The 25,114-nt window shown below is 44.7% G+C and overlaps 1 protein-coding gene across 2 annotated transcripts in view; it reads left to right on the top strand.

Annotated features, from left to right (window-relative positions):
- The window catches only part of CFAP46 (cilia and flagella associated protein 46), a 370,852-nt gene that overhangs the window by 254,793 nt on the left and 90,945 nt on the right, over positions 1-25,114 (top strand). For both annotated transcript variants that reach the window (XM_075348545.1, XM_075348544.1), the window contains exons 40-43: positions 438-570; positions 15,376-15,573; positions 20,752-20,937; positions 22,319-22,435. In XM_075348545.1, the coding sequence (XP_075204660.1) occupies positions 438-570; positions 15,376-15,573; positions 20,752-20,937; positions 22,319-22,435 (634 nt within the window). The remainder of the gene's footprint in view (positions 1-437; positions 571-15,375; positions 15,574-20,751; positions 20,938-22,318; positions 22,436-25,114) is intronic.

Below are 25,114 nucleotides of genomic sequence, written 5' to 3'. Positions count from 1 at the left end.
AGATGCAGAGCAAAGCTACTCTGACCCTACCAGTCCCTATAGTGTCTGGAGTGGTGGCCACACATGGTCTTTACCGCTCAATTCACCCTCTATAGAAGCAGCCACCAGTCTTATTTTATCTCGTCGTGTCATTGACCTGTCCTGTGAGGTCATTCTCCATTAGTTTTTATTAGAACTAGTATTAATAATGTTATTACATGTTGTTTCATTACCAGCACTATTCTTCTAGGTACAATCGTAGGGAGAGCTGCATTTTCCTGACTAGTTCAATAAATCTAATGACCGAGATGTGGAAGGTTTATACATATGTCGGAGATGCCGCAATCCTGGAAATGTTTTATTTATCGCCCTCATACATTCATTACTTCTGGTTCTTTTATTTTGTCTTCCTTATTCTTTTCGCCTTTCTCACTTTTCTTTCCATTCTTCCTTGTCAGGGTCCTGGCCGGCAGTGTAGAAGACTCGAAACGGAAACACGGATACTATCTGGATGCATACGTTATGGCCGAGCAAGCGATTGCTACCACGGAGCAAATATTGTACAACATCCAAAGCTCTACTGCCACTGAGGTCAGTAGCAAAGTAAAGATTCTGGTTTTCCCTTTGTTTGCTATTTTTATTAAAGGGTTATTCTCAAAAAATAGCAAATAACTTGATTTTTTTTATGAATAACTGTTCAAAAGGGTTATCCTGGATAGAATAATTACAGACCTGATATACTCAGGGGTGACTCATTGTCCCTTCATCCAGGGATGCTTCTCCGCCACTGCTCTGGACTATCACATCATGACTATATCGCATGGGCAGGCTGCAGCCCGTTCAGTGATGGTCTGCCACGGTCAAACAGTTAGACCTCATTCAGACCGCCATATTGCACATACATGTTGTATCCGTTTTCTTTTCACTAATACTACATATACCCATTATAATCTATGGGGCTGCTTACATGTGTTTTTTTATGGGCCACATGGGCAACATGTTTCGGACCTGCATGGTCCATGACAAAGTTCTCTACACCTTATGAGAATCTATCACAAGATTTTTGCTTCTTAAACTAAGCCTCTCATAAAACAGGGATAGAGACCCCGATTCAAGCACTGGGACCCTATCTCATGGTGTTTGGCTCTAAACTCGCCCAGTGACATGACGGCATCAGACACTGTTCAGACCAAAGACTCTGACACTCCTCACTATGCTTTCTCTAGTGCTTCTGACTTACGCAGGCAGGCTCAGGTGTTGAGTAGCTGTGTGCTCATTAGTAGAGATGAGCGAACCGGTCGCGGTTCGGCTCGAGGTTGGTTCGCCGAACGGACCTCCCGTTCGAGTTCGGTTCGTCGAACGTTCGACGAACCGAACTCGAACTGCATAGGAAACAATGGCAGGCAATCACAAACACAGAAAAACACCTAGAAAACACCCTCAAAGGTGTCCTAAAGGTGACAAACAACTCAAACACATTGGAAAGTGACAAGGACATATACTCATGCGAAAACAAAACAGCTGGACAAGGAAAAAGAGGAGGACACACAGATATAGGCATGGCACGCCCTTCTAAAATCATGTAAAACACCGCAAGGTGACTCCAAGCGGAGTCTCCCTTTTTTCCAAAAATTGGGCCACACACACACCCACCCCTTCAGTGGCAGCACTTGTGCCCCAGTTGTACACTTCACAGCTACATTTGCATCAAGCACATTCAAAAATACGCCATTCTTATCCGTCCCCAGGATGACACCGGGGTAGGTAGCAAAGTCTTTCCTGATCCCAGCTCTGTTCATCTTGGCTTCTTTTAAAAACACAGCAAGCAAGGGTTACTCCAAGCGGAGTCTCCCTTTTTTCCAAAAATTGGGCCACACAGACACCCACCCCATCAGTGGCAGCACTTGGGCCCTAGTTGCAAACAGGATGTTTTGATTTGCATCAAGCACATTCAAAAATACGCCATTCTTATCCGTCCCCAGGATGACACCGGGGTACGTAGATAAAGTCTTTGCTGATCCATGACTTGTTCATCTTGGCTTCTTTTAAAAACAATGTAAGCAAGGGTTACTCCAAGCGGAGTCTCCCTTTTTTTCCAAAAATTGGGCCACACAGACACCCACCCCATCAGTGGCAGCACTTGGGCCCTAGTTGCAAACAGGATGTTTTGATTTGCATCAAGCACATTCAAAAATACGCCATTCTTATCCGTCCCCAGGATGACACCGGGGTAGGTAGCAAAGTCTTTCCTGATCCCAGCTCTGTTCATCTTGGCTTCTTTTAAAAACACAGCAAGCAAGGGTTACTCCAAGCGGAGTCTCCCTTTTTTCCAAAAATTGGGCCCACACACACCCACCCCTTCAGTGGCAGCAGTTGTGCCCCAGTTGTACACTTCACAGCTAGATTTGCATCAAGCACATTCAAAAATACGCCATTCTTATCCGTCCCCAGGATGACACCGGGGTAGGTAGCAAAGTCTTTCCTGATCCCAGCTCTGTTCATCTTGGCTTCTTTTAAAAACACAGCAAGCAAGGGTTACTCCAAGCGGAGTCTCCCTTTTTTCCAAAAATTGGGCCACACAGACACCCACCCCATCAGTGGCAGCACTTGGGCCCTAGTTGCAAACAGGATGTTTTGATTTGCATCAAGCACATTCAAAAATACGCCATTCTTATCCGTCCCCAGGATGACACCGGGGTACGTAGATAAAGTCTTTGCTGATCCATGACTTGTTCATCTTGGCTTCTTTTAAAAACAATGTAAGCAAGGGTTACTCCAAGCGGAGTCTCCCTTTTTTTCCAAAAATTGGGCCACACAGACACCCACCCCATCAGTGGCAGCACTTGGGCCCTAGTTGCAAACAGGATGTTTTGATTTGCATCAAGCACATTCAAAAATACGCCATTCTTATCCGTCCCCAGGATGACACCGGGGTAGGTAGCAAAGTCTTTCCTGATCCCAGCTCTGTTCATCTTGGCTTCTTTTAAAAACACAGCAAGCAAGGGTTACTCCAAGCGGAGTCTCCCTTTTTTCCAAAAATTGGGCCCACACACACCCACCCCTTCAGTGGCAGCAGTTGTGCCCCAGTTGTACACTTCACAGCTAGATTTGCATCAAGCACATTCAAAAATACGCCATTCTTATCCGTCCCCAGGATGACACCGGGGTAGGTAGCAAAGTCTTTCCTGATCCCAGCTCTGTTCATCTTGGCTTCTTTTAAAAACACAGCAAGCAAGGGTTACTCCAAGCGGAGTCTCCCTTTTTTCCAAAAATTGGGCCACACAGACACCCACCCCATCAGTGGCAGCACTTGGGCCCTAGTTGCAAACAGGATGTTTTGATTTGCATCAAGCACATTCAAAAATACGCCATTCTTATCCGTCCCCAGGATGACACCGGGGTACGTAGATAAAGTCTTTGCTGATCCATGACTTGTTCATCTTGGCTTCTTTTAAAAACAATGTAAGCAAGGGTTACTCCAAGCGGAGTCTCCCTTTTTTTCCAAAAATTGGGCCACACAGACACCCACCCCATCAGTGGCAGCACTTGGGCCCTAGTTGCAAACAGGATGTTTTGATTTGCATCAAGCACATTCAAAAATACGCCATTCTTATCCGTCCCCAGGATGACACCGGGGTAGGTAGCAAAGTCTTTCCTGATCCCAGCTCTGTTCATCTTGGCTTCTTTTAAAAACACAGCAAGCAAGGGTTACTCCAAGCGGAGTCTCCCTTTTTTCCAAAAATTGGGCCCACACACACCCACCCCTTCAGTGGCAGCAGTTGTGCCCCAGTTGTACACTTCACAGCTAGATTTGCATCAAGCACATTCAAAAATACGCCATTCTTATCCGTCCCCAGGATGACACCGGGGTAGGTAGCAAAGTCTTTCCTGATCCCAGCTCTGTTCATCTTGGCTTCTTTTAAAAACACAGCAAGCAAGGGTTACTCCAAGCGGAGTCTCCCTTTTTTCCAAAAATTGGGCCACACAGACACCCACCCCATCAGTGGCAGCACTTGGGCCCTAGTTGCAAACAGGATGTTTTGATTTGCATCAAGCACATTCAAAAATACGCCATTCTTATCCGTCCCCAGGATGACACCGGGGTAGGTAGCAAAGTCTTTCCTGATCCCAGCTCTGTTCATCTTGGCTTCTTTTAAAAACACAGCAAGCAAGGGTTACTCCAAGCGGAGTCTCCCTTTTTTCCAAAAATTGGGCCACACAGACACCCACCCCATCAGTGGCAGCACTTGGGCCCTAGTTGCAAACAGGATGTTTTGATTTGCATCAAGCACATTCAAAAATACGCCATTCTTATCCGTCCCCAGGATGACACCGGGGTAGGTAGCAAAGTCTTTCCTGATCCCAGCTCTGTTCATCTTGGCTTCTTTTAAAAACACAGCAAGCAAGGGTTACTCCAAGCGGAGTCTCCCTTTTTTCCAAAAATTGGGCCACACAGACACCCACCCCATCAGTGGCAGCACTTGGGCCCTAGTTGCAAACAGGATGTTTTGATTTGCATCAAGCACATTCCAAATCCACAAGCATTTACTCTCCCCAGGATGACACAGGGGTAGTAAATTCCTTCTGGATCCATGACTTGTTCATTTTGATGAACGTCAGTCTGTCCACATTGTCACTGGACAGACGCGTGCGCTTATCTGTCAGCACACACCCAGCAGCACTGAATACACGTTCAGAGACAACGCTGGCAGCTGGACACGACAAAATCTCCAAGGCGTAACTGGAGAGCTCTGGCCATTTTTCTATGTTTGAAGCCCAAAAGGAGCAAGGCTCCAGTTGCACAGTCATGGCATCGATGTTCATTTGGAGATACTCCTGTATCATCCTCTCCAGCCGTTGAGTATGTGTCAGACTTGTTGTCTCTGGTGGCCTTGCAAAAGAGGGTCTAAAAAAATTATGAAAAGATTCCATAAAATTGCTGTTACCGGCACCAGATACGGTCCTACTGGTACGGGTAGACTGGTGAAGATGACGAGACCGTCCCATGTTTGTCAAGTTACAACTGGGAGATTCCCTCCCTGCACCTGCACGGTTGTTTGGTGGAAAAGCCGAGCTAAGATCTAATAACAGCTTCTGCTGATACTCCTGCATACGTGCGTCCCTTTCTATGGCTGGAATTATGTCACAAAATTTGGACTTGTACCGGGGATCTAATAGTGTGGCAATCCAGTAGTCATCATCACTTCTAATTTTGACAATACGACTGTCATGTTGGAGGTAGTGCAACAAGAAGGCACTCATGTGTCTTGCGCAGCCATGCGGACCAAGTCCACGCTGTGTTTGTGGCATAGAGGTGCTAACCGTTCTTTCTTCCTCTGACATCTCCCCCCAACCTCCTTCAACTGAAATTTGACCAAGGTCTCCCTCATCCGCTGAGTCTTCCATGTCCATGGACAGTTCGTCCTCCATTTCTTCATGTTCTCCTGCACCTTGCTCAACATTTCGCCTGCTACTATGCGCCCTTGTCGATCCCTGTTCCCCATGGTCCCATGCCTGCTGCGTTGGTGATGATGAACGTCTGGATCTTGGTGATGTTGTTGTCCCTTGCACATATGAATCCTCCTGTAGTTCCTCCCCTTCATGTTGTCCCACCCCCTGACTCCGAATAGTGTTTAGCGTGTGCTCCAGCATGTAAATGACTGGAATCGTCATGCTGATAATGGCATTGTCAGAGCTAAACATATTCGTCGCCATGTCGAAACTGTGCAGAAGGGTGCATAGGTCCTTGATCTGAGACCACTCCATCAGGGTGATCTGCCCCACCTCTGCATCTCGTTGGCCCAGGCTATACGTCATGACGTATTGCACCAGGGCTCTGCGGTGCTGCCACAGTCGCTGTAACATGTGTAGAGTTGAATTCCAGCGTGTCGCCACATCGCATTTCAGGCGATGAACCGGCAGGCCGAAAGACTTCTGGAGCGATGCAAGTCGCTCAGCTGCGGCGCTTGAACGCCGGAAGTGAGCAGACAGTTTTCGTGCCCTGTTCAGAAGGCCATCTAGGCCGGGATAGTGTGTTAAAAATTGCTGCACGACAAGGTTCAACACGTGAGCCATACAAGGTACGTGTGTCACCTTGCCCAGGCGAAGGGCCGCACCCAGGTTTGCAGCATTGTCGCACACGGCCTTACCAGGCTGCAGGTTGAGTGGAGACAACCATTTATTAAACTCGGACCGCAGAGCTGACCACAACTCCTCAGCTGTGTGACTCTTATTACCAAGACATGTCAAGCTAAAGACCGCCTGATGCCGTTGCGCTCGGCTGCCAGCATAGTAATGAGGCGTGCGTGATTCCTTCTGCGCAGTGAGAACGCTGGTGGCCTGACCAGGCAGGCTTGGGGCGGAGGTGGAGGACCCAGATGAGGTGGAGGATGCAGAAGCTGTGGCGGAACTTGGACAGACAGAGGATTGACACACAAGTCGTGGGGACGGCAAGACTTGTGCAGCAGACCCTTCACCATCTATCACCATAGTTACCCAGTGCCCAGTCAGCGACATGTAACGTCCCTGTCCATGCTTACTGGTCCAAGTATCGGTGGTGAAATGCACCCGTTCACACACAGAGTTTCTCAAGGAAGCGGTGATGTTGTGTGCGACATGCTGGTGTAGCGCGGGCACACCTTTCTTAGAGAAGTAGTGGCGACTAGGCATCTGGTACTGGGGCACAGCGACAGACATAAGGTCTCTAAAATCCTGTGTGTCCACTAGGCGGAAAGGCAGCATTTCGGTAGCCAACAGCTTACAGAGGGATAGAGTCAACCTCTTAGCTTTGTCATGGGTCGGAGGAAGTGGCCTTTTATTTGACCACATCTGAGGGACAGAGATCTGGCTGCTGTGTGTAGACGGTGTTGAGTAGGGTGTCCCTGGAAAAATGCAGGTTTGTGAGGAAAGTGCAGGCGGAGACATGATGTTGCCTTCATCCAACGTTGGTGCTATCGATGTCTGAGAGAGCTGTACACACTCACTTGTTTCCCCTTCCAAACCAACTGACGACCTTACAAGCAAACTGCCTGTTGCGGTTACAGTGGTGGAAGTTTTGCGTGGAAAAACAGGTGTGACAGCTGTCCCCACAGTCCTAGAAGATGAAGAGCGCGCGGATGCACTGGAAGGGGCGGGCGGTGGATGGTTCGCTCCGCTAGCCGGCATTGCAGCACGGTGAGCTTCCCACCGGGACTTATGATATTTATTCATGTGACGATTCATGGAAGAAGTTGTCAAACTGCTGAGGTTTTGACCTCTACTAACAGAATCATGACAAATGTTACATATCACATGAGTTGGGCGATCTTTTTCGATGTGAAAAAAGGCCCAGGCTAGGCAAGGCTTAGAGGCCATGCGACCTGTTGATCCACCCCGAATAATGCTCATAGGCAGAGTGGTGGCTGAGGATGCAGTTGTAGACGTGCTACCAGTGCTCCGACTCTGTCCAGGAAGGCGCAAGGTAACTTCGTCGTCGGTTGCATCCTCCTCCACCGCCTCTGTTGACCTCCTCGAGTGCCTGACTGGGGGTTGACAGTAGGTGGGATCTAGAACGTCATCATCAATTGTTGTGTTTGCACTCCCCTCCCCCTCAGACCGAGCCTCTTCTTGCCCTGACCGAATATTTAAGTTGTCATCCCAATCGGGTATCTGCGTCTCATCTTCATCAGTATGTTCCTCATTGTCTATAACCACAGGTGTTACAGTTTGTGACAAAGGGTCAACATTATGCTCAGAAACTTGGTCCTCACGGCCTGAATCTGAGTCACAAAGGTTCTGGGCATCACTGCAGACCATTTCCTGTTCTGTACTCACTGTAGCTTGGGAGCAGACCTCTGATTCCCAGGCTATAGTGTGACTGAACAGCTCTGCAGACTCAGCCATCTCAGTTCCACCATACTGTGCAGGGCTGATGGAGACTTCAGAGCTGGGAGAAATCAAGTGTGATTGGGATGACAACTCAGAGGAATGGTGTTTTTTGGATGCGGTACTTGAAGTGGCTGAGAGGGCACTTGTTGGACCACTTGAGATCCATTCAAGCATTTTCCTTTTTTGCCCATCATCTACCTTTGTTCCTCTTGTTCGTGTCCGTAAAAAAGGGAGCACATCGGATTGTCCACAATAAGTAGTAGACATCTTACTTTTGCTAGTAGATGGTCTATCTTCAGCAGATGATAATGGAGCTTTGCCACCTTCCCCACTGACAAAACATTTTTTGCCTTTTCCACCACGCCTCTTCCCCTTTCCACCAGCATCTGTCATTTTGCCACTCATGTTGATTGCGACAAGATTGTGGACTGAAAATGTGGTAGTAAAAATTGAGAGGTGGTGAAGATTGCAGTGGTGGTCTAGCTTTATTAACAGCAGAATAATAAAGAATAAATATCCCTGACAATGTAACTTAGTTATAATTCGTTGGAGTGTGCAACGCAGGCAGACGTGCTGCAAATGTCTTGGCACTAGTGGGACTATAGCAAAGTCCAATAGCCACGTATAGGATGCCACTAGGTACACTGAGTGTTTGCTAGTATAATGGCTTCGTTATAATTAGTTGGAGTGTGCAACGCAGGCAGATGTGCTCTGCAAATGTCTTGGCACTAGTGGGACTATAGCAAAGTCCAATAGCCACGTATAGGATGCCACTAGGTACACTGAGTGTTTGCTAGTATAATGGCTTCGTTATAATTAGTTGGAGTGTGCAACGCAGGCAGATGCGCTCTGCAAATGTCTTGGCACTAGTGGGACTATAGCAAAGTCCAATAGCCACGTATAGGATGCCACTAGGTACACTGTGTGTTTGCTAGTATAATGGCTGAGTTTAAAAAACTTGGAGTGTGCAATGCAGGCAGATGTGCTCTGCTAATGTCTTTGCACTAGTGGGACTATAGCAAAGTCCAATAGCCACGTATAGGATGCCACTAGGTACACTGAGTGTTTGCTAGTATAATGGCTTCGTTATAATTAGTTGGAGTGTGCAACGCAGGCAGATGCGCTCTGCAAATGTCTTGGCACTAGAGGGACTATAGCAAAGTCCAATAGCCACGTATAGGATGCCACTAGGTACACTGAGTGTGTGCTAGTATAATGGCTTCGTTATAATTAGTTGGAGTGTGCAACGCAGGCAGATGCGCTCTGCAAATGTCTTGGCACTAGAGGGACTATAGCAAAGTCCAATAGCCACGTATAGGATGCCACTAGGTACACTGAGTGTGTGCTAGTATAATGGCTTCGTTATAATTAGTTGGAGTGTGCAACGCAGGCAGATGCGCTCTGCAAATGTCTTGGCACTAGTGGGACTATAGCAAAGTCCAATAGCCACGTATAGGATGCCACTAGGTACACTGAGTGTTTGCTAGTATAATGGCTTCGTTATAATTAGTTGGAGTGTGCAACGCAGGCAGATGCGCTCTGCAAATGTCTTGGCACTAGTGGGACTATAGCAAAGTCCAATAGCCACGTATAGGATGCCACTAGGTACACTGAGTGTTTGCTAGTATAATGGCTGAGTTTAAAAAACTTGGAGTGTGCAATGCAGGCAGATGTGCTCTGCTAATGTCTTTGCACTAGTGGGACTATAGCAAAGTCCAATAGCCACGTATAGGATGCCACTAGGTACACTGAGTGTTTGCTAGTATAATGGCTGAGTTTAAAAAACTTGGAGTGTGCAATGCAGGCAGATGTGCTCTGCAAATGTCTTGGCCCTAGTGGGACTATAGCAAAGTCCAATAGCCACGTATAGGATGCCACTAGGTACACTGAGTGTGTGCTAGTATAATGGCTTCGTTATAATTAGTTGGAGTGTGCAACGCAGGCAGATGCGCTCTGCAAATGTCTTGGCACTAGTGGGACTATAGCAAAGTCCAATAGCCACGTATAGGATGCCACTAGGTACACTGAGTGTTTGCTAGTATAATGGCTTCGTTATAATTTGTTGTAGTGTGCAACGCAGGCAGATGCGCTCTGCAAATGTCTTGGCACTAGTGGGACTATAGCAAAGTCCAATAGCCACGTATAGGATGCCACTAGGTACACTGAGTGTGTGCTAGTATAATGGCTTCGTTATAATTAGTTGGAGTGTGCAACGCAGGCAGATGCGCTCTGCAAATGTCTTGGCACTAGTGGGACTATAGCAAAGTCCAATAGCCACGTATAGGATGCCACTAGGTACACTGAGTGTTTGCTAGTATAATGGCTTCGTTATAATTAGTTGGAGTGTGCAACGCAGGCAGATGCGCTCTGCAAATGTCTTGGCACTAGTGGGACTATAGCAAAGTCCAATAGCCACGTATAGGATGCCACTAGGTACACTGAGTGTTTGCTAGTATAATGGCTTCGTTATAATTTGTTGTAGTGTGCAACGCAGGCAGATGCGCTCTGCAAATGTCTTGGCACTAGTGGGACTATAGCAAAGTCCAATAGCCACGTATAGGATGCCACTAGGTACACTGAGTGTTTGCTAGTATAATGGCTTCGTTATAATTTGTTGGAGTGTGCAACGCAGGCAGATGCGCTCTGCAAATGTCTTGGCACTAGTGGGACTATAGCAAAGTCCAATAGCCACGTATAGGATGCCACTAGGTACACTGAGTGTTTGCTAGTATAATGGCTGAGTTTAAAAAACTTGGAGTGTGCAATGCAGGCAGATGTGCTCTGCAAATGTCTTGGCCCTAGTGGGACTATAGCAAAGTCCAATAGCCACGTATAGGATGCCACTAGGTACACTGAGTGTGTGCTAGTATAATGGCTTCGTTATAATTAGTTGGAGTGTGCAACGCAGGCAGATGCGCTCTGCAAATGTCTTGGCACTAGTGGGACTATAGCAAAGTCCAATAGCCACGTATAGGATGCCACTAGGTACACTGAGTGTTTGCTAGTATAATGGCTTCGTTATAATTTGTTGTAGTGTGCAACGCAGGCAGATGCGCTCTGCAAATGTCTTGGCACTAGTGGGACTATAGCAAAGTCCAATAGCCACGTATAGGATGCCACTAGGTACACTGAGTGTGTGCTAGTATAATGGCTTCGTTATAATTAGTTGGAGTGTGCAACGCAGGCAGATGCGCTCTGCAAATGTCTTGGCACTAGTGGGACTATAGCAAAGTCCAATAGCCACGTATAGGATGCCACTAGGTACACTGAGTGTTTGCTAGTATAATGGCTTCGTTATAATTAGTTGGAGTGTGCAACGCAGGCAGATGCGCTCTGCAAATGTCTTGGCACTAGTGGGACTATAGCAAAGTCCAATAGCCACGTATAGGATGCCACTAGGTACACTGAGTGTGTGCTAGTATAATGGCTTCGTTATAATTAGTTGGAGTGTGCAACGCAGGCAGATGCGCTCTGCAAATGTCTTGGCACTAGTGGGACTATAGCAAAGTCCAATAGCCACGTATAGGATGCCACTAGGTACACTGTGTGTTTGCTAGTATAATGGCTGAGTTTAAAAAACTTGGAGTGTGCAATGCAGGCAGATGTGCTCTGCTAATGTCTTTGCACTAGTGGGACTATAGCAAAGTCCAATAGCCACGTATAGGATGCCACTAGGTACACTGAGTGTGTGCTAGTATAATGGCTTCGTTATAATTAGTTGGAGTGTGCAACGCAGGCAGATGCGCTCTGCAAATGTCTTGGCACTAGTGGGACTATAGCAAAGTCCAATAGCCACGTATAGGATGCCACTAGGTACACTGAGTGTTTGCTAGTATAATGGCTTCGTTATAATTTGTTGTAGTGTGCAACGCAGGCAGATGCGCTCTGCAAATGTCTTGGCACTAGTGGGACTATAGCAAAGTCCAATAGCCACGTATAGGATGCCACTAGGTACACTGAGTGTGTGCTAGTATAATGGCTTCGTTATAATTAGTTGGAGTGTGCAACGCAGGCAGATGCGCTCTGCAAATGTCTTGGCACTAGTGGGACTATAGCAAAGTCCAATAGCCACGTATAGGATGCCACTAGGTACACTGAGTGTTTGCTAGTATAATGGCTTCGTTATAATTAGTTGGAGTGTGCAACGCAGGCAGATGCGCTCTGCAAATGTCTTGGCACTAGTGGGACTATAGCAAAGTCCAATAGCCACGTATAGGATGCCACTAGGTACACTGAGTGTTTGCTAGTATAATGGCTTCGTTATAATTTGTTGGAGTGTGCAACGCAGGCAGATGCGCTCTGCAAATGTCTTGGCACTAGTGGGACTATAGCAAAGTCCAATAGCCACGTATAGGATGCCACTAGGTACACTGAGTGTTTGCTAGTATAATGGCTTCGTTATAATTTGTTGGAGTGTGCAACGCAGGCAGATGCGCTCTGCAAATGTCTTGGCACTAGTGGGACTATAGCAAAGTCCAATAGCCACGTATAGGATGCCACTAGGTACACTGAGTGTTTGCTAGTAAAATTGCTTAGTTTAAAAAACTTGGAGTGTGCAATGCAGGCAGATGTGCTCTGCAAATGTCTTGGCCCTAGTGGGACTATAGCAAAGTCCAATAGCCACGTATAGGATGCCACTAGGTACACTGAGTGTGTGCTAGTATAATGGCTTCGTTATAATTAGTTGGAGTGTGCAACGCAGGCAGATGCGCTCTGCAAATGTCTTGGCCCTAGTGGGACTATAGCAAAGTCCAATAGCCACGTATAGGATGCCACTAGGTACACTGAGTGTGTGCTAGTATAATGGCTTCGTTATAATTAGTTGGAGTGTGCAACGCAGGCAGATGCGCTCTGCAAATGTCTTGGCACTAGTGGGACTATAGCAAAGTCCAATAGCCACGTATAGGATGCCACTAGGTACACTGAGTGTTTGCTAGTATAATGGCTTCGTTATAATTAGTTGGAGTGTGCAATGCAGGCAGATGTGCTCTGCTAATGTCTTTGCACTAGTGGGACTATAGCAAAGTCCAATAGCCACGTATAGGATGCCACTAGGTACACTGAGTGTTTGCTAGTAAAATTGCTTAGTTTAAAAAACTTGGAGTGTGCAATGCAGGCAGATGCGCTCTGCAAATGTCTTTGCACTAGTGGGACTATAGCAAAGTCCAATAGCCACAGATAGGATGCCACTAGGTACACTGAGTGTTTGCTAGTATAATGGCTTAGTTAGAATGAGTTGGAGTGTGCAGAGGACAAGAGGGTACAGTGGCAGGATTGTGGTGCTCTGGGTAGAGGAATGGAAGCCTGCCTTTCTATTCCCTCCCAATGGTGAAATGCAGGGAGGAAATCCCTGACCTGGGCTACACAGACGCTGTTGCTGTTTGCAGGACCTGTCACCTATGGCTCTCTGACCCTGCCGGTTGGAGCCCTTAAAAGGACTGCTAGAATGTGCTCTCCCTAAGCTGTCTAACGCTGTGTATGCAGCGCATACAGCTGTATCGGCGATAGGACAAAGGACGGAACTGCGACAGTGATGTCTGACACCAAAGACGCAGAAGGCAGATAATGGCGATCGTGAAGAAAATGTCCGGTTTTATAATGCAGGGACATGTGACATGCAGATCCTATCACACATGCCGTTGCTTCTCTGCCTCAAAGTCCACTTAGGTGTGTGTGTGTCTGTGATTGGCTGACATGCTGGCCCGCCCCACAAGACGCGCGCGCTTAGGGAAGGAAGACAAGAAAAAAAAAAAAAAAAATGGCGATCGCCATTATAGAAACAGCAGTGATCTGAAGGCGCTGTTCACGCACACTATACACTGAAATGTGATAATAGTTTGATTCACAGAGTGACTTACACTATTACAGCAGAAACCAAGCTAAGATTTAGCTGTTTTTTGGCTGCTAGAACCGTTCTCGAACGTTTCTAGAACTATCGAGCTTTTGCAAAAAGCTCGAGTTCTAGTTCGATCTAGAACATGCCCCAAAATCACTCGAGCCTAGAACTGGAGAACCACGAACCACGAACCGCGCTCAACTCTACTCATTAGTGATCTGAGTAGCAGGAGTTACTCTCTGCTAGACTGCTGGTTATCTTTTGGATCACATGTTGCGGGAGACCTATCACAGTTACTCCCCGCTTTTTTAAGATGGAGGAATTTGTCATCCCACGCCGACAATAGCTTTTTGCTAAACCGACCCATGTGCTTCTGAGGAATTCCTCCTGTTGTCTGGTTATTTCCTTCCTGCTCTCAGTTGTCCTCCTTATCATTTGTTGTCTGATTAGTCTGTGTGATAGAATTTTTTATTTCCCCTTTTTGTCTATCCCTGTTAGTCTTAACATGCTCCTGTCCCAGGCCACCCCTTTCCTGGGTGGTGAGGGAGAGGGTACTACAAGAGGGATGGTCAGGAGCAGGGTCAGTCTGGTGGCTCAGACATCCTCACCATCAGAGGTAACTCTGAGATAAGGGATTGCCAGGGCCCTCCCAGTCAGAGGGCTAGTCTAGGAGCCCCTATCCCTCTCTCCCCTGGCCAATGTGACAGACTCTTGCTGTAGTTTGTATAATATCATTATTTTATCTGCTGCAGCTCTGCTAGCCCTCTCAGTTACCACGCTCATATTACTGATTGACTGCTTTCTGCCTCTACTCTGGATAGATAGAAAGCTGCCGGTCAGTAGTTGTGGACAGGAAAAGTCTCAGCTGATTATTATCAAGGATCGTATAACAAGAGCTTATTACCGAGAAGAGTAGCAGAGAAGCAGCAGATAAAACAGTGATTTATGAAAACTGCAGCAAGCAGCTTCGTGAGTGTCACATCACTGGAATCGGAGTCTTTGTACCTACGTTATACTGCTGTCAGGTTGGTAAGTATAAGCCTGGTAATCTCTCTTTAAAGGGGTACTCTGGTCACAGAAAGGGATAATTTCAGTTTCTGATCAATGGTGGTCAAACTACCAGGACCACCACCAATTTAGTTGAGTGCTGCAGTCACAACCTCACAAACATGGCCAACTGTTGGGCAGGGAAAGAATAATACATGTGAATTGAGCTGTGCACAAAGTCAGGGGTCACAGAACATAAGGTTTAGATGGGGTCCGAAGGGGGGATTCTACCTGGGTGGTGTCATCAGTGATTTCGAGGAGGTCTTGGATGCTTTCTAGGACACTTAGCAACTTATGTGTGCATCTTTAAGGCGTCCCCTTTTTCCGGGGGTCTCCCAGACATTGCATTTATGTTCTATTATATAATTCCAAACAATTAATGACCAGAGCAGTGAGTGGCCATTAATCTTGGAAGTATACAAGTCTGTCCTAAGGCTTCAGATCCCTTTTTTGAATTAATGGCATGTTTTATACAAGAAGTAATAAGATTTAATAAATCCTCGCACACATCTGCGCCATTCACTTCATTTGCCATCCTAAATATTTTAGTTGTTTGTTTTTTTCCTCCACTTTTCATTTCTGGAAACATTAATCCTCCTTTAGACATTGTGGAATACAAAAGCATCGTGATTTAATTTGCTTTACAGGCGGGGGGTATTAGTTTGCCAGTCCAGAGGAAACTTGTAAAAATGAAGCTTGGATTTGCTGAACTGTCATTGGAAATCATCCAACTTGTCATCATGGAGGAGGAGGAGAAATTGGAAGAAGAACAACGCAAAGGAGAACTTCGTGTGATCGTGGAAGAATTTGTGAGAGCGACCCCTGATTATAACTCTATTGAGCAGGTATGAAAAACTGCTGTGTGTATAAGGCCTAAAGGGTGCTTTACACGCTGTAACATCGCTAACGATGTATCGTCGGGGTCACGTCGTTAGTGACGCACATCCGGCGCCGTTAGTGACATCGCAGCGTGTGACACCAAGGAGCGACGATCAGCGTGCTCGCAGCTTTTTGGATGCAGCGTATTTCCAAAACCATGCATTGTACAGTACAAGGACAGTGGACGAGATTTGTAGAAATCTCCTGCCCACGTTGCTTGTTTTTCCAGCAGTGAAAACTGAACTACGGTGCGGCTTTCCGAGCTGCAGCATGTCCATTCTTTGCTGCGGAGATGGAAGCAAATGTGACACCCCGGGGGAAGTGGGATACTCGGTCCCGGGTGTGTGGTGAACAGGGGAGTCATGGTCGCGGCTGACGCACGGTTCCGTGACCCCGGGGGTCGATCCGAAAAAGGGTGAAAAAGTGGAAAAATAAAAGTAAAATAAATAAAGGAGTTTTTGACTACTTGCGGGTTGCGGCTATTTTGTAGGAGCCGCCTCTGTGTGATCTTTCTGGGGCGAGTAGTATAATGCAGCTCAGATGTTCTTGCCCTCCGCAAGTAGGGCTAGGCCCCAGAAGATGATAATTGTGGTTGTAGTGTGCAGTGTGAGCTGATGAGGCACCAATGTAGAAAAGATTCAAGCCACACAGGGACTGCAGTTTAAACTGGTTTTTACTCACTGTTCTAGTACCAGTGTCCTGGTGGTGCTGGTTTTCAGGTGTTCCCTCACCCTCTGTTCCCAGTGCCAGTTAGTGACCTGGTGAGCTGTCCTCCGTGCACACTTTGGTTTTTGGTGGGTCCCCGTGGTCTAAAGCTTCCTGGGATCCCCTCCGTTTCACAGTCTTTACCCGTATAGCAGGCAGCCTGGACAATTTAATGGGCTGGACTCCTGTCCCTGTCCCCAGGTCCCCTCCTTGCTGCTTTGCTTCAGACATTCAGGTTGGTGAGGGACCCTGATGATCCCCTCACCTGGCAGATTTAACAGGTAGCTTGAAGCATACTCCCGTTCAAGGGTTCTGCACCCCGCCTGTGCTGGATTCTAGGAGTCCTGGTCCCGCACTCCTCTGGCAACCCTGGGTTCCTTAAGCACTGGTTCCTTACTCCACAGCAACTCTACTCTTTTTTAGCTCCAGTTCTTTTTTCAGGTTTTAACACCTTTCTCCTCACTTTCTTTCACGTCCTCCTCACTCCTAACGCATGGCCTCCTCACTTCTTACTGATTTCAGTTCCCGCTCTCTGTTTAAGTTCAGCCCCTTCCCCTCCCGGGTTTCTAGCTGACCGATTGGCGGCTTCCATGAAGCCCTTCTCTAAGCTGTCTCCAGGCAGGGAAAAGGGGTTGTGTGTTTGTGTGTTGTGTTGTCACCGGCACTGGTATTCCAGGGTTCGGGTTGTCCACAGGTTACATATTTTGTGGCACCTGATACATCAGGGGTGCTACACAAACTTTGCAGGGAGAACACAGCGAGAGACCACATCTGCCCGAGCCCGGCTCGTGGGCACAAGCAGCTGTGATCTCTTTTGGAGGAAACTCGTGGCCCCGCAGGTCAGGATCCACCACATCCAGGACTCAACGGGTCCAGGTTGGGGACACATACCCTAAAGCAGGCTTTACACGCTACGATATCGTTAATATTTTATCGTTGGGGTCACATCATTAGTGACGCACATCTGACGTCATTAACGAGATCGCAGTGTGTGACACTTATGAGCGACTTAAAACGATCGCAAAAGCGGCCAAAATCGTTTGCTGCGGAGAGGTCATCCTGAAACAAAAAATCGTTTTCTCCTTATTAGCGATGTTGTTCCTCGTTTTTGCGGCACCACACATCGCTGTGTGTGACACTGCAGGAGCGACGAACATCTCCTTACCTGCGTCCACCGGCAATGCGGAAGGAAGGAGGTGGGCGGGATGTTACGTCCCGCTCATCTCCGCCCCTCCGCTTCTATTGGACGACTGCCGTGTGATGTCGTTGTGACGCCGCACGAACCGCCCCTTAGAAAGGAGGCGGTTTGCCGGCCAGAGCAACGTCGCAGGGCAGGTAAGTGCGTGTGACGCTGCCGTAGCGATAATGTTCACTACGGCAGCTATCACATGATATCAACGGGGGCGGGTGCTATCGCGCTCGGCATCGCTAGCCGATGCTAGCAATGTTGTAGCGTGTAAACCCTGCTTTACAGTGTGCTAAGTGGCATCACTCAATGCCAATCAGCGGCTGCAAAAGCAATTTACATTTAAGGGACCATAAAAGAGACAGTAATGTTAGTGCCCATCTATAAATCCCTTATACAACCTCCTCTTTAACCCAGGCAGGAAAGTCTGAGAATATATGAAAAAAGGGCTACATTTTTATGTAATGACTAATGTTATCACAAGGTGAAGGTAGAGAATTAATTTGATCCAGAGAATTTTTGTGAGGGTCAGGAAACTGTGTCCTTCTTAGGTAGAGAAATGTGCTCCTTGGACAGGGTCTGGACCGAATTCACACTTTCTGCTCGGTCCTCCTGTCAAAATTCCTTTACAGCCCACTTTTCAGCGGAGACATGTGCTGGCGGCCAGAGCTGTCTACAGCGTTCATTGAGACGCGCGACCCTCGCCTTCTCTACATACCGGGAGGCTGAATGGACATGTTATTGTGTTCTTATAATTCCCTAAAACCCAAAGGAAATGTTCTTTTTAAAAGGAATGTATCACCTATAATATGTTGGGTTTTTTTCAATAAGTAAATCCAGATAGCGATACATGCTCTTTATTTATTGTCTTGTTCTCTTTCTTGATTGTTCTCTATTTTCTGTACATTTGGGCAGCTGCCTTGCCTGATTTTTTTTCCTGTTAAAGGGATTACGTAAAATTCACTGATAGGCCTTTATGTTGTAAAAGAAGTTGATTTTCAATTGCTTTCCATTAGCAATATGGCGCCAAATTCCTTATCTCAGTGCGTGCCACATCACCGCCTCAATCAGTGTTTTTTCGCCTTCCTGTGACGGCATGCACACAGAGCACTGCCGTCTGGGCCACTGGCCACACTTATGCACATTTCCCCACCCAAAAAGAATGAGTTCCCCGGTGGCGCATGTGTGTCTTGGCTCATTGTTGAGGTCGGATTGCATACAAAGTCAATACTTAGGGCACTTTCACATTGCGTGTTCACCTACCCTTCACTGGTCCTGTCGGGGCATCCGTCCGAACCCCCTGAAAAATGTGTTTCGGACGCATACGCCAGTGGGGCCGTTGACTATAATGGAGCAGACTGAGTCAGCGTGTGCTCTGTCTTGCTCCATTTTCGGGCATATACGATTTCTGCAGGTAGACACCCAAATGTAGTAGACTATGTTCGGGTGTCCGCCTGCAGAAAACATATATACGTCAATGGCCCCGTCGGTCTGAAACACATCTTGCGGAGGGGGGGGGTTCGTACAGATGCCCCAACGGGACCAGTGAACCTAGGTGAAAACGCAATGTGAAAGTGCCTTTAGGCATTGCTGGTTGAGAAGCCAGCGAAATGGGAAATGTAGCCACATAGCCACAAACAGAAGCGGCTGCAAGGACACATTGGAAACAAACATAAGGGCTTGTGATCACGGTCCGTTTTTGGTGCATTTTGTTGCCCAAAACTGCATATATTTCCTATCCCAGCAAAGTCTATGAGAATTCCTGAAGGATGTGCCATCTTTTTTCCTTGCAGTTTTAAGTGCATAAAAAAGAAGCAGCGTGTCATTTCTTTGTGCGTTTTTATTCTGCTTTTTTTTAGCCCTTCCAGCCATTGAATACACTAAAAAAAACGCATGGCACAAAAACGTACCAAAAAACACATGCAGTTTTTGTTGCATTTGTTGAGCACAAGGTTGCAGAAATTTTCTGCAGCGTGTGCACAGACCCTAAGAAGACTGATAGGCAGGCTGCAAAGAGCAAAAAACATCATAATAGGCTTTTGTAAAAGTAATTTAAGCATTGGATATCCCCCCTAACACCTTAGGCTATGTATCCGCAGGTACGAGCGCATGTTTCCCGCAGCTGCCCGCCGGCGTCCGCAGCTATTTTTAGCTGCTAGATTACAGCGGAATAGCTGTGGGAAACATGCGGACATTCACGCGGCTTACCTGCGGACGTCTCGGCCTCTATCTCCATAGCGGAGGTCCGGGACATCCGCAGGTAATTCCGCATGAATAATTGACATGCAATTATACATGCGGATGCCTACATCCGCAGCATGTTCAGCAGCCGCACTTTCCGTAGCATGGACACAGCACTCCCCATGTCCCATAGGATAACATGGGGAGTGACTGTACATGCTAAAACCTGGGGATTTATCTGGAAAGTCCAGAAAAATCCGCAGGTTTTCCGCGGCAAAATCCGCACAAACAGGCTCTCGTGGGCACATGCCCTAAATGTCCAGGCTAACAAGAGCCTTAATGATGGGCCAATTTTTTCTAGTGATCACCAGTTTCTACAAAAGCATCTGCACTGCACTTACTGAGCACAGTTTATCCAGTGAAATAGAAGACAGAATTGGTGATAAACCGCTGCTGTCTTCTCCCCAGGTTCTTCAGCCATGTCTGAAAGCTGGGCTCTGGACCTGCTCTTGCTAGATTGCAGGAGGTTTAACCCCACGTCGAAAATTTCCACTGGCCCTGGGTAAAAGCTGTAAATTTACATCTCTTGGCCATTATTGGATTAATAACATTTACCACAGCTACATGGACAATAATTTGGGAATGTTTATTAAGTTTTCTAGGCATGGTCTTGGATCTGTGGAGACCATTGTACATGGAGACGAAGGAGGACAGTTGTGACCATCACCAATAAATAAAAATTGTGTTATTAATATATAGGTGTCACTGCCTTTTATTGTAATACTGGCTGTGGTGATAATGAGACTGCTGAGAAGTGATGGCTACAAAATAGGAAATAACAGCTTATTATATGACTCAGTGGTCGTGGTCAAAACGGCAAAATTTCAGGACTTGTCTGTTTGGATACTGATATGGAACATTCTAAAAATATATGTTTATTGTGAACACTTGATCAGTCACATCTGTATGTACATACACATGTACATACACAGCCGAGATGGAAATAGCCTCACTGTAATGTGTGCTGGGTGTTTTACATATTTTCTTCTTTTTATTTTCCGTTTTTTATTAGTGGAAAACACTTGGTGGTACGGTGGCCTCCGCTGCTCTATCTCAGTTGGTCAATGCTTTGTCACTATCTGGCGGCTGTAGTGATCTGAAGGCCGAGGCTTTGTATATAGCCGGGAAATGCCTCCGTCTGCTGTCTTTCAGGATTGATCCACTTCATCCCAGCATGTATTGGAAGAACCGTTATCTGGTAGGTTTATTGGTTGTGGATTTTTTAGTGCTCTTCACATAAAAATTCTATTCAATGTAACTATAAAATTGACTGTACTGAATAATGGGGATTTTAAGCGAATGTGATTGCCTCCCTCACAGCATGTGATCAAAGGAGACTAACAAGCAGACCAGCAGAGATTAAGGGGTACTTTGCACGCTGCGACATCGCTAGCCGATGCTAGCGATGCCGAGCGCGATAGTCCCCGCCCCCGTCGCACATGCGATATTTTGTGATAGCTGCCGTAGCGAACATTATCGCTACGGCAGCTTCACACATACTTACCTGCCCTGCGACGTCTCTCTGGCCGACGACCTGCCTCCTTCCTAAGGGGGCGGGTCCTGCGGCGTCACACGGCAGGCGGCCAATAGAAGTGGAGGGGCGGAGATGAGCGGGACGTAAATATCCCGCCCACCTCCTTCCTTCCGCATAGCCGGTGGACGCAGGTAGGAGATGTTTCTCGCTCCTGCGGCTTCATACACAGCGATGTGTGCTGCCGCAGGAACGAGGAACAACATCGTATCTCCTATTGGTGCAACATTATGAAAATGTCCGACGCTACACAGATCACCGATTTTGTGACGCTTTTGCGATCGTTTATCGGCGCATCTAGGCTTTACACGTTGCGACGTCGTTACTAGCGCCGGATGTGCGTCACTTTCGATTTGACCCCGACGATATCGCAGTAGCGATGTCGCAGCGTGCAAAGTACCCCTAACTCTTCCTAGCCTGCCTATGAACCACAAGTCTGTGGGTCTCCACAGATCCTGACACTGCCTAAGTTTGTAAAAACCTCCTTGTGACAATCGTAGACTGAAACGTGGCACGATTTTATTAACTAAAGGTAACATATGTAAACATCATGTCTGTTGCCACTGACGTCTGTCAAGTTAGGTGTCCAATTTACACTTTTTTTTTTGCCATGATATCCCAGGGCTGTCAATTTAACCTTTGCTATATCTGTAACTGACAGAGAATACAATCCTCCTCCAATTGCTGTACCAAACCCTATTAGATTTATTGGTGTCTACCGTGTCACAAAGTAAACCATAACGTTCACTGACAGTAAGCAGACATGGCAAGAAACCGAAACACAGCGACTATTAGAAAAATGCAGATTTCTTTTTTTTACGACACTTAAGCTTTATTTATGTAAAACCGCAAAGCCCATCGGAAAGCCGCGTTTGTAGATGCTACTGGCGCTGCACTCCTGTTGCCTACTGATAAATACTGTATACATCTATGGCTCCCAATTCTCTCTGATATAATATATCGCTGCGAGCTAATCCTTCAAAGCAGACTTAAAACAACTTTACACTTTAAATTGTTCATTGCAGTTTTATACTTGTTGTTTTTCCAGGATGAAAGAAAGACTTCTGAAACCAGCGGAGATAATGACATGGGGTGGCACGATGCCAACGAGACGCCGAGTAGTAAGCAGCTAGATCAACTAGCGAAGAAAACGGCAACATTAAAGGTAACAACTGCTCCACCAATGACACAAGGCGTAAGTAGAAGAAATCTGTGGGCTATGGGCGAGGGATAATGGCCAGTAATGAACCTTCTTATCAAAGGCGCGCAATTGCCAAAAGTGTGTCTCAGTCGGAGTTCGGCCAATATATTGACATATGTTATACCAGATTTGTGACGGCATGAGCTGCACATGAACACATACATCACTGCCATAAGCTGGATGCTTGATAAATTACCTGCACTATTTCTGTTATTTCTATGCCAGGATCTTGTATAGTCGAGATACTTCTTTTTTTTTTTTTTTTTTTTTTTTTTATAGCCTTTTACCTTTATTCCTAACAAGAGACACTTTTTTTTGTCGTACATTTGGTTTAAAGAGCCTTAAAAAATGTTCTTGTATTCAGGGAATTTTTGCATTTTTTTTTTCTTATGATATTCAATATTATATTCAATATTATATTATTACTTTATTATTTGTATTATTTTATTTTGTTATAATATATTCAATATTATATTATTACTTTATTATTTTATTTCAGTTTTTATTGTATTATATTATATTCAATATTATATTATTACTTTATTATTTTATTTCATTTATTTTTATTTTATTATATTATATTCAATATTATATTATTTCTTTATTATGTTGATTATTGTTTATTTTTATGTTATTATTTTATTATATTATATTCAATATTATTACTTTATTTTAATAATTTTATTTTATTATATTATATTCAATATTATATTATTTCTTTATTATGTTGATTATTGTTTATTTTTATGTTATTATTTTATTATATTATATTCAATATTATTACTTTATTTTAATAATTTTATTTTATTATATTATATTCAATATTATATTATTACTTTATTATTTTAATTATTTTATTTTTTTATTTTATTATATTCAATATTATATTATTTCTTTATTTTGTTAATTATTGTTTGTTTTTATTTTATTATATTATATTCAATATTATTACTTTATTTTAATTATTTTATTTTTTATTATATTCGATATTATATTATTACTTTATTATTTTAATTATTTTATTTATTTTTTTATTTTATTATATTATATTCAATATTATATTATTTCTTATGTTAATTATTGTTTATTTTTATTTTATTATTTTATTATATTATATTCAATATTATTACTTTATTTTAATTATTTTATTTATTATATTATATTCAATATTATATTATTACTTTATTATTTTAATTATTTTATTATATTCAATATTAGATTACTTTATTATTTTAATTATTTTATTTTTTATTATATTATATTCAATATTATATTATTTCTTTATTATGTTAATTATTGTTTAATTTTATTTTATTATATTATATTCAATATTATTACTTGATTTTAATTATTTTATTTATTTTATTTTATTATATTATATTCAATATTATATTATTACTTTATTATTTTAATTATTTTATTATATTATGTTCAATATTATATTAGTACTTTATTATTTTTATTTTATTATATTCAATATTATATTCAATATAATATATTATATTTAATATTCATATTTAATCATGATATTCAATTAACTTGTCAAGAGCTTCAATTTCAGGTCATGTTCATATTCTCTCCTTTTTTCCTGATATCGGGCAATATCAGTAGGAAAATAAAAGAAATTTGTCTGTTTTCCCATTTTTTTTATTTTTTTTCGTTACCTTGTAAATGATGACATTGGTAGAGATGAGCGAACTTAAACTTTAAAGTTTGGTGTTCGAGAACAAAAAATTCAGAGTTCAAGTTCGGTTGCTTTATGTATGCTGACCACTCCTGTGAGCATCGCTGTGCTCGGTCCAGTGCGAGCCGTTTGCAGTGTTTGATCGGCTCGCACTGGAAAAACTCTGCCCTCCCCTGGAAATGATCTGTCTATGGCTGTCGGTATGGGGGCGGAGAGCCGAACTGCCCAATCTGTGATTTCCAATGACATTCGGGTCAAGTTCGTGTCCAGACCAGAACATTATCTAAAGTCTGGCAGAACCCGAACTTCCATGGATGCGCTCATGTCTCTCTCCATAGGCATCAGGTCAGCAGTGAAAGCAGAAATAGCTGCCACTGCATTCTCTCTATTCCAGACCTCTCTATGCTCCCAATCAGACCCACTATTTTATTGGCATCCCATTAAGTTTGTTAATTTGCTTAGCGTGATGTCAATCAAATGAACAATGGGAGTACAGCCATGACTGCTCAGTGCTGTGCCCTGCCCAGGGGACTGACGTGGAGCGGGATTATATTATTTCTGGTATCACCACTGGCTGATACCTTTGACACCAATATAATTTATAAGGTAATTACAAGCCCCTAACTGCCCTACCCCAGATAGGAAATTCGGATCTGACCGGTTCCCTTTCCCCCCCTGCCCACACCTTCACATAGTATCACATTATGCAGTTGGTGCTGGTGTATGGCGCGCACTCAGGAGCTGAGCCCGTTCCACACAGAGCAGTTTCCTGTGTTAGGCTGAGATCACATTTCCTGTAATCATCTTTTAGTATGGATTCTGAAGAGATCCGTTGGCAAAATGATTTCTGCCAGATCCATTTTTTTAACATGTTTATGGAGAACAGATCCATTGCTATGTATCTTTCATTGGAAACAGATCCTGTAATAATAAAAAGGATCCGTTACAAATGCAAGAAA

The sequence above is a fragment of the Anomaloglossus baeobatrachus genome, chromosome 5 (genome assembly GCF_048569485.1).
Source record: "Anomaloglossus baeobatrachus isolate aAnoBae1 chromosome 5, aAnoBae1.hap1, whole genome shotgun sequence".
NCBI lineage: Eukaryota > Metazoa > Chordata > Amphibia > Anura > Aromobatidae > Anomaloglossus > Anomaloglossus baeobatrachus.
This window is presented reverse-complemented; position numbering and strand designations above follow the sequence as displayed.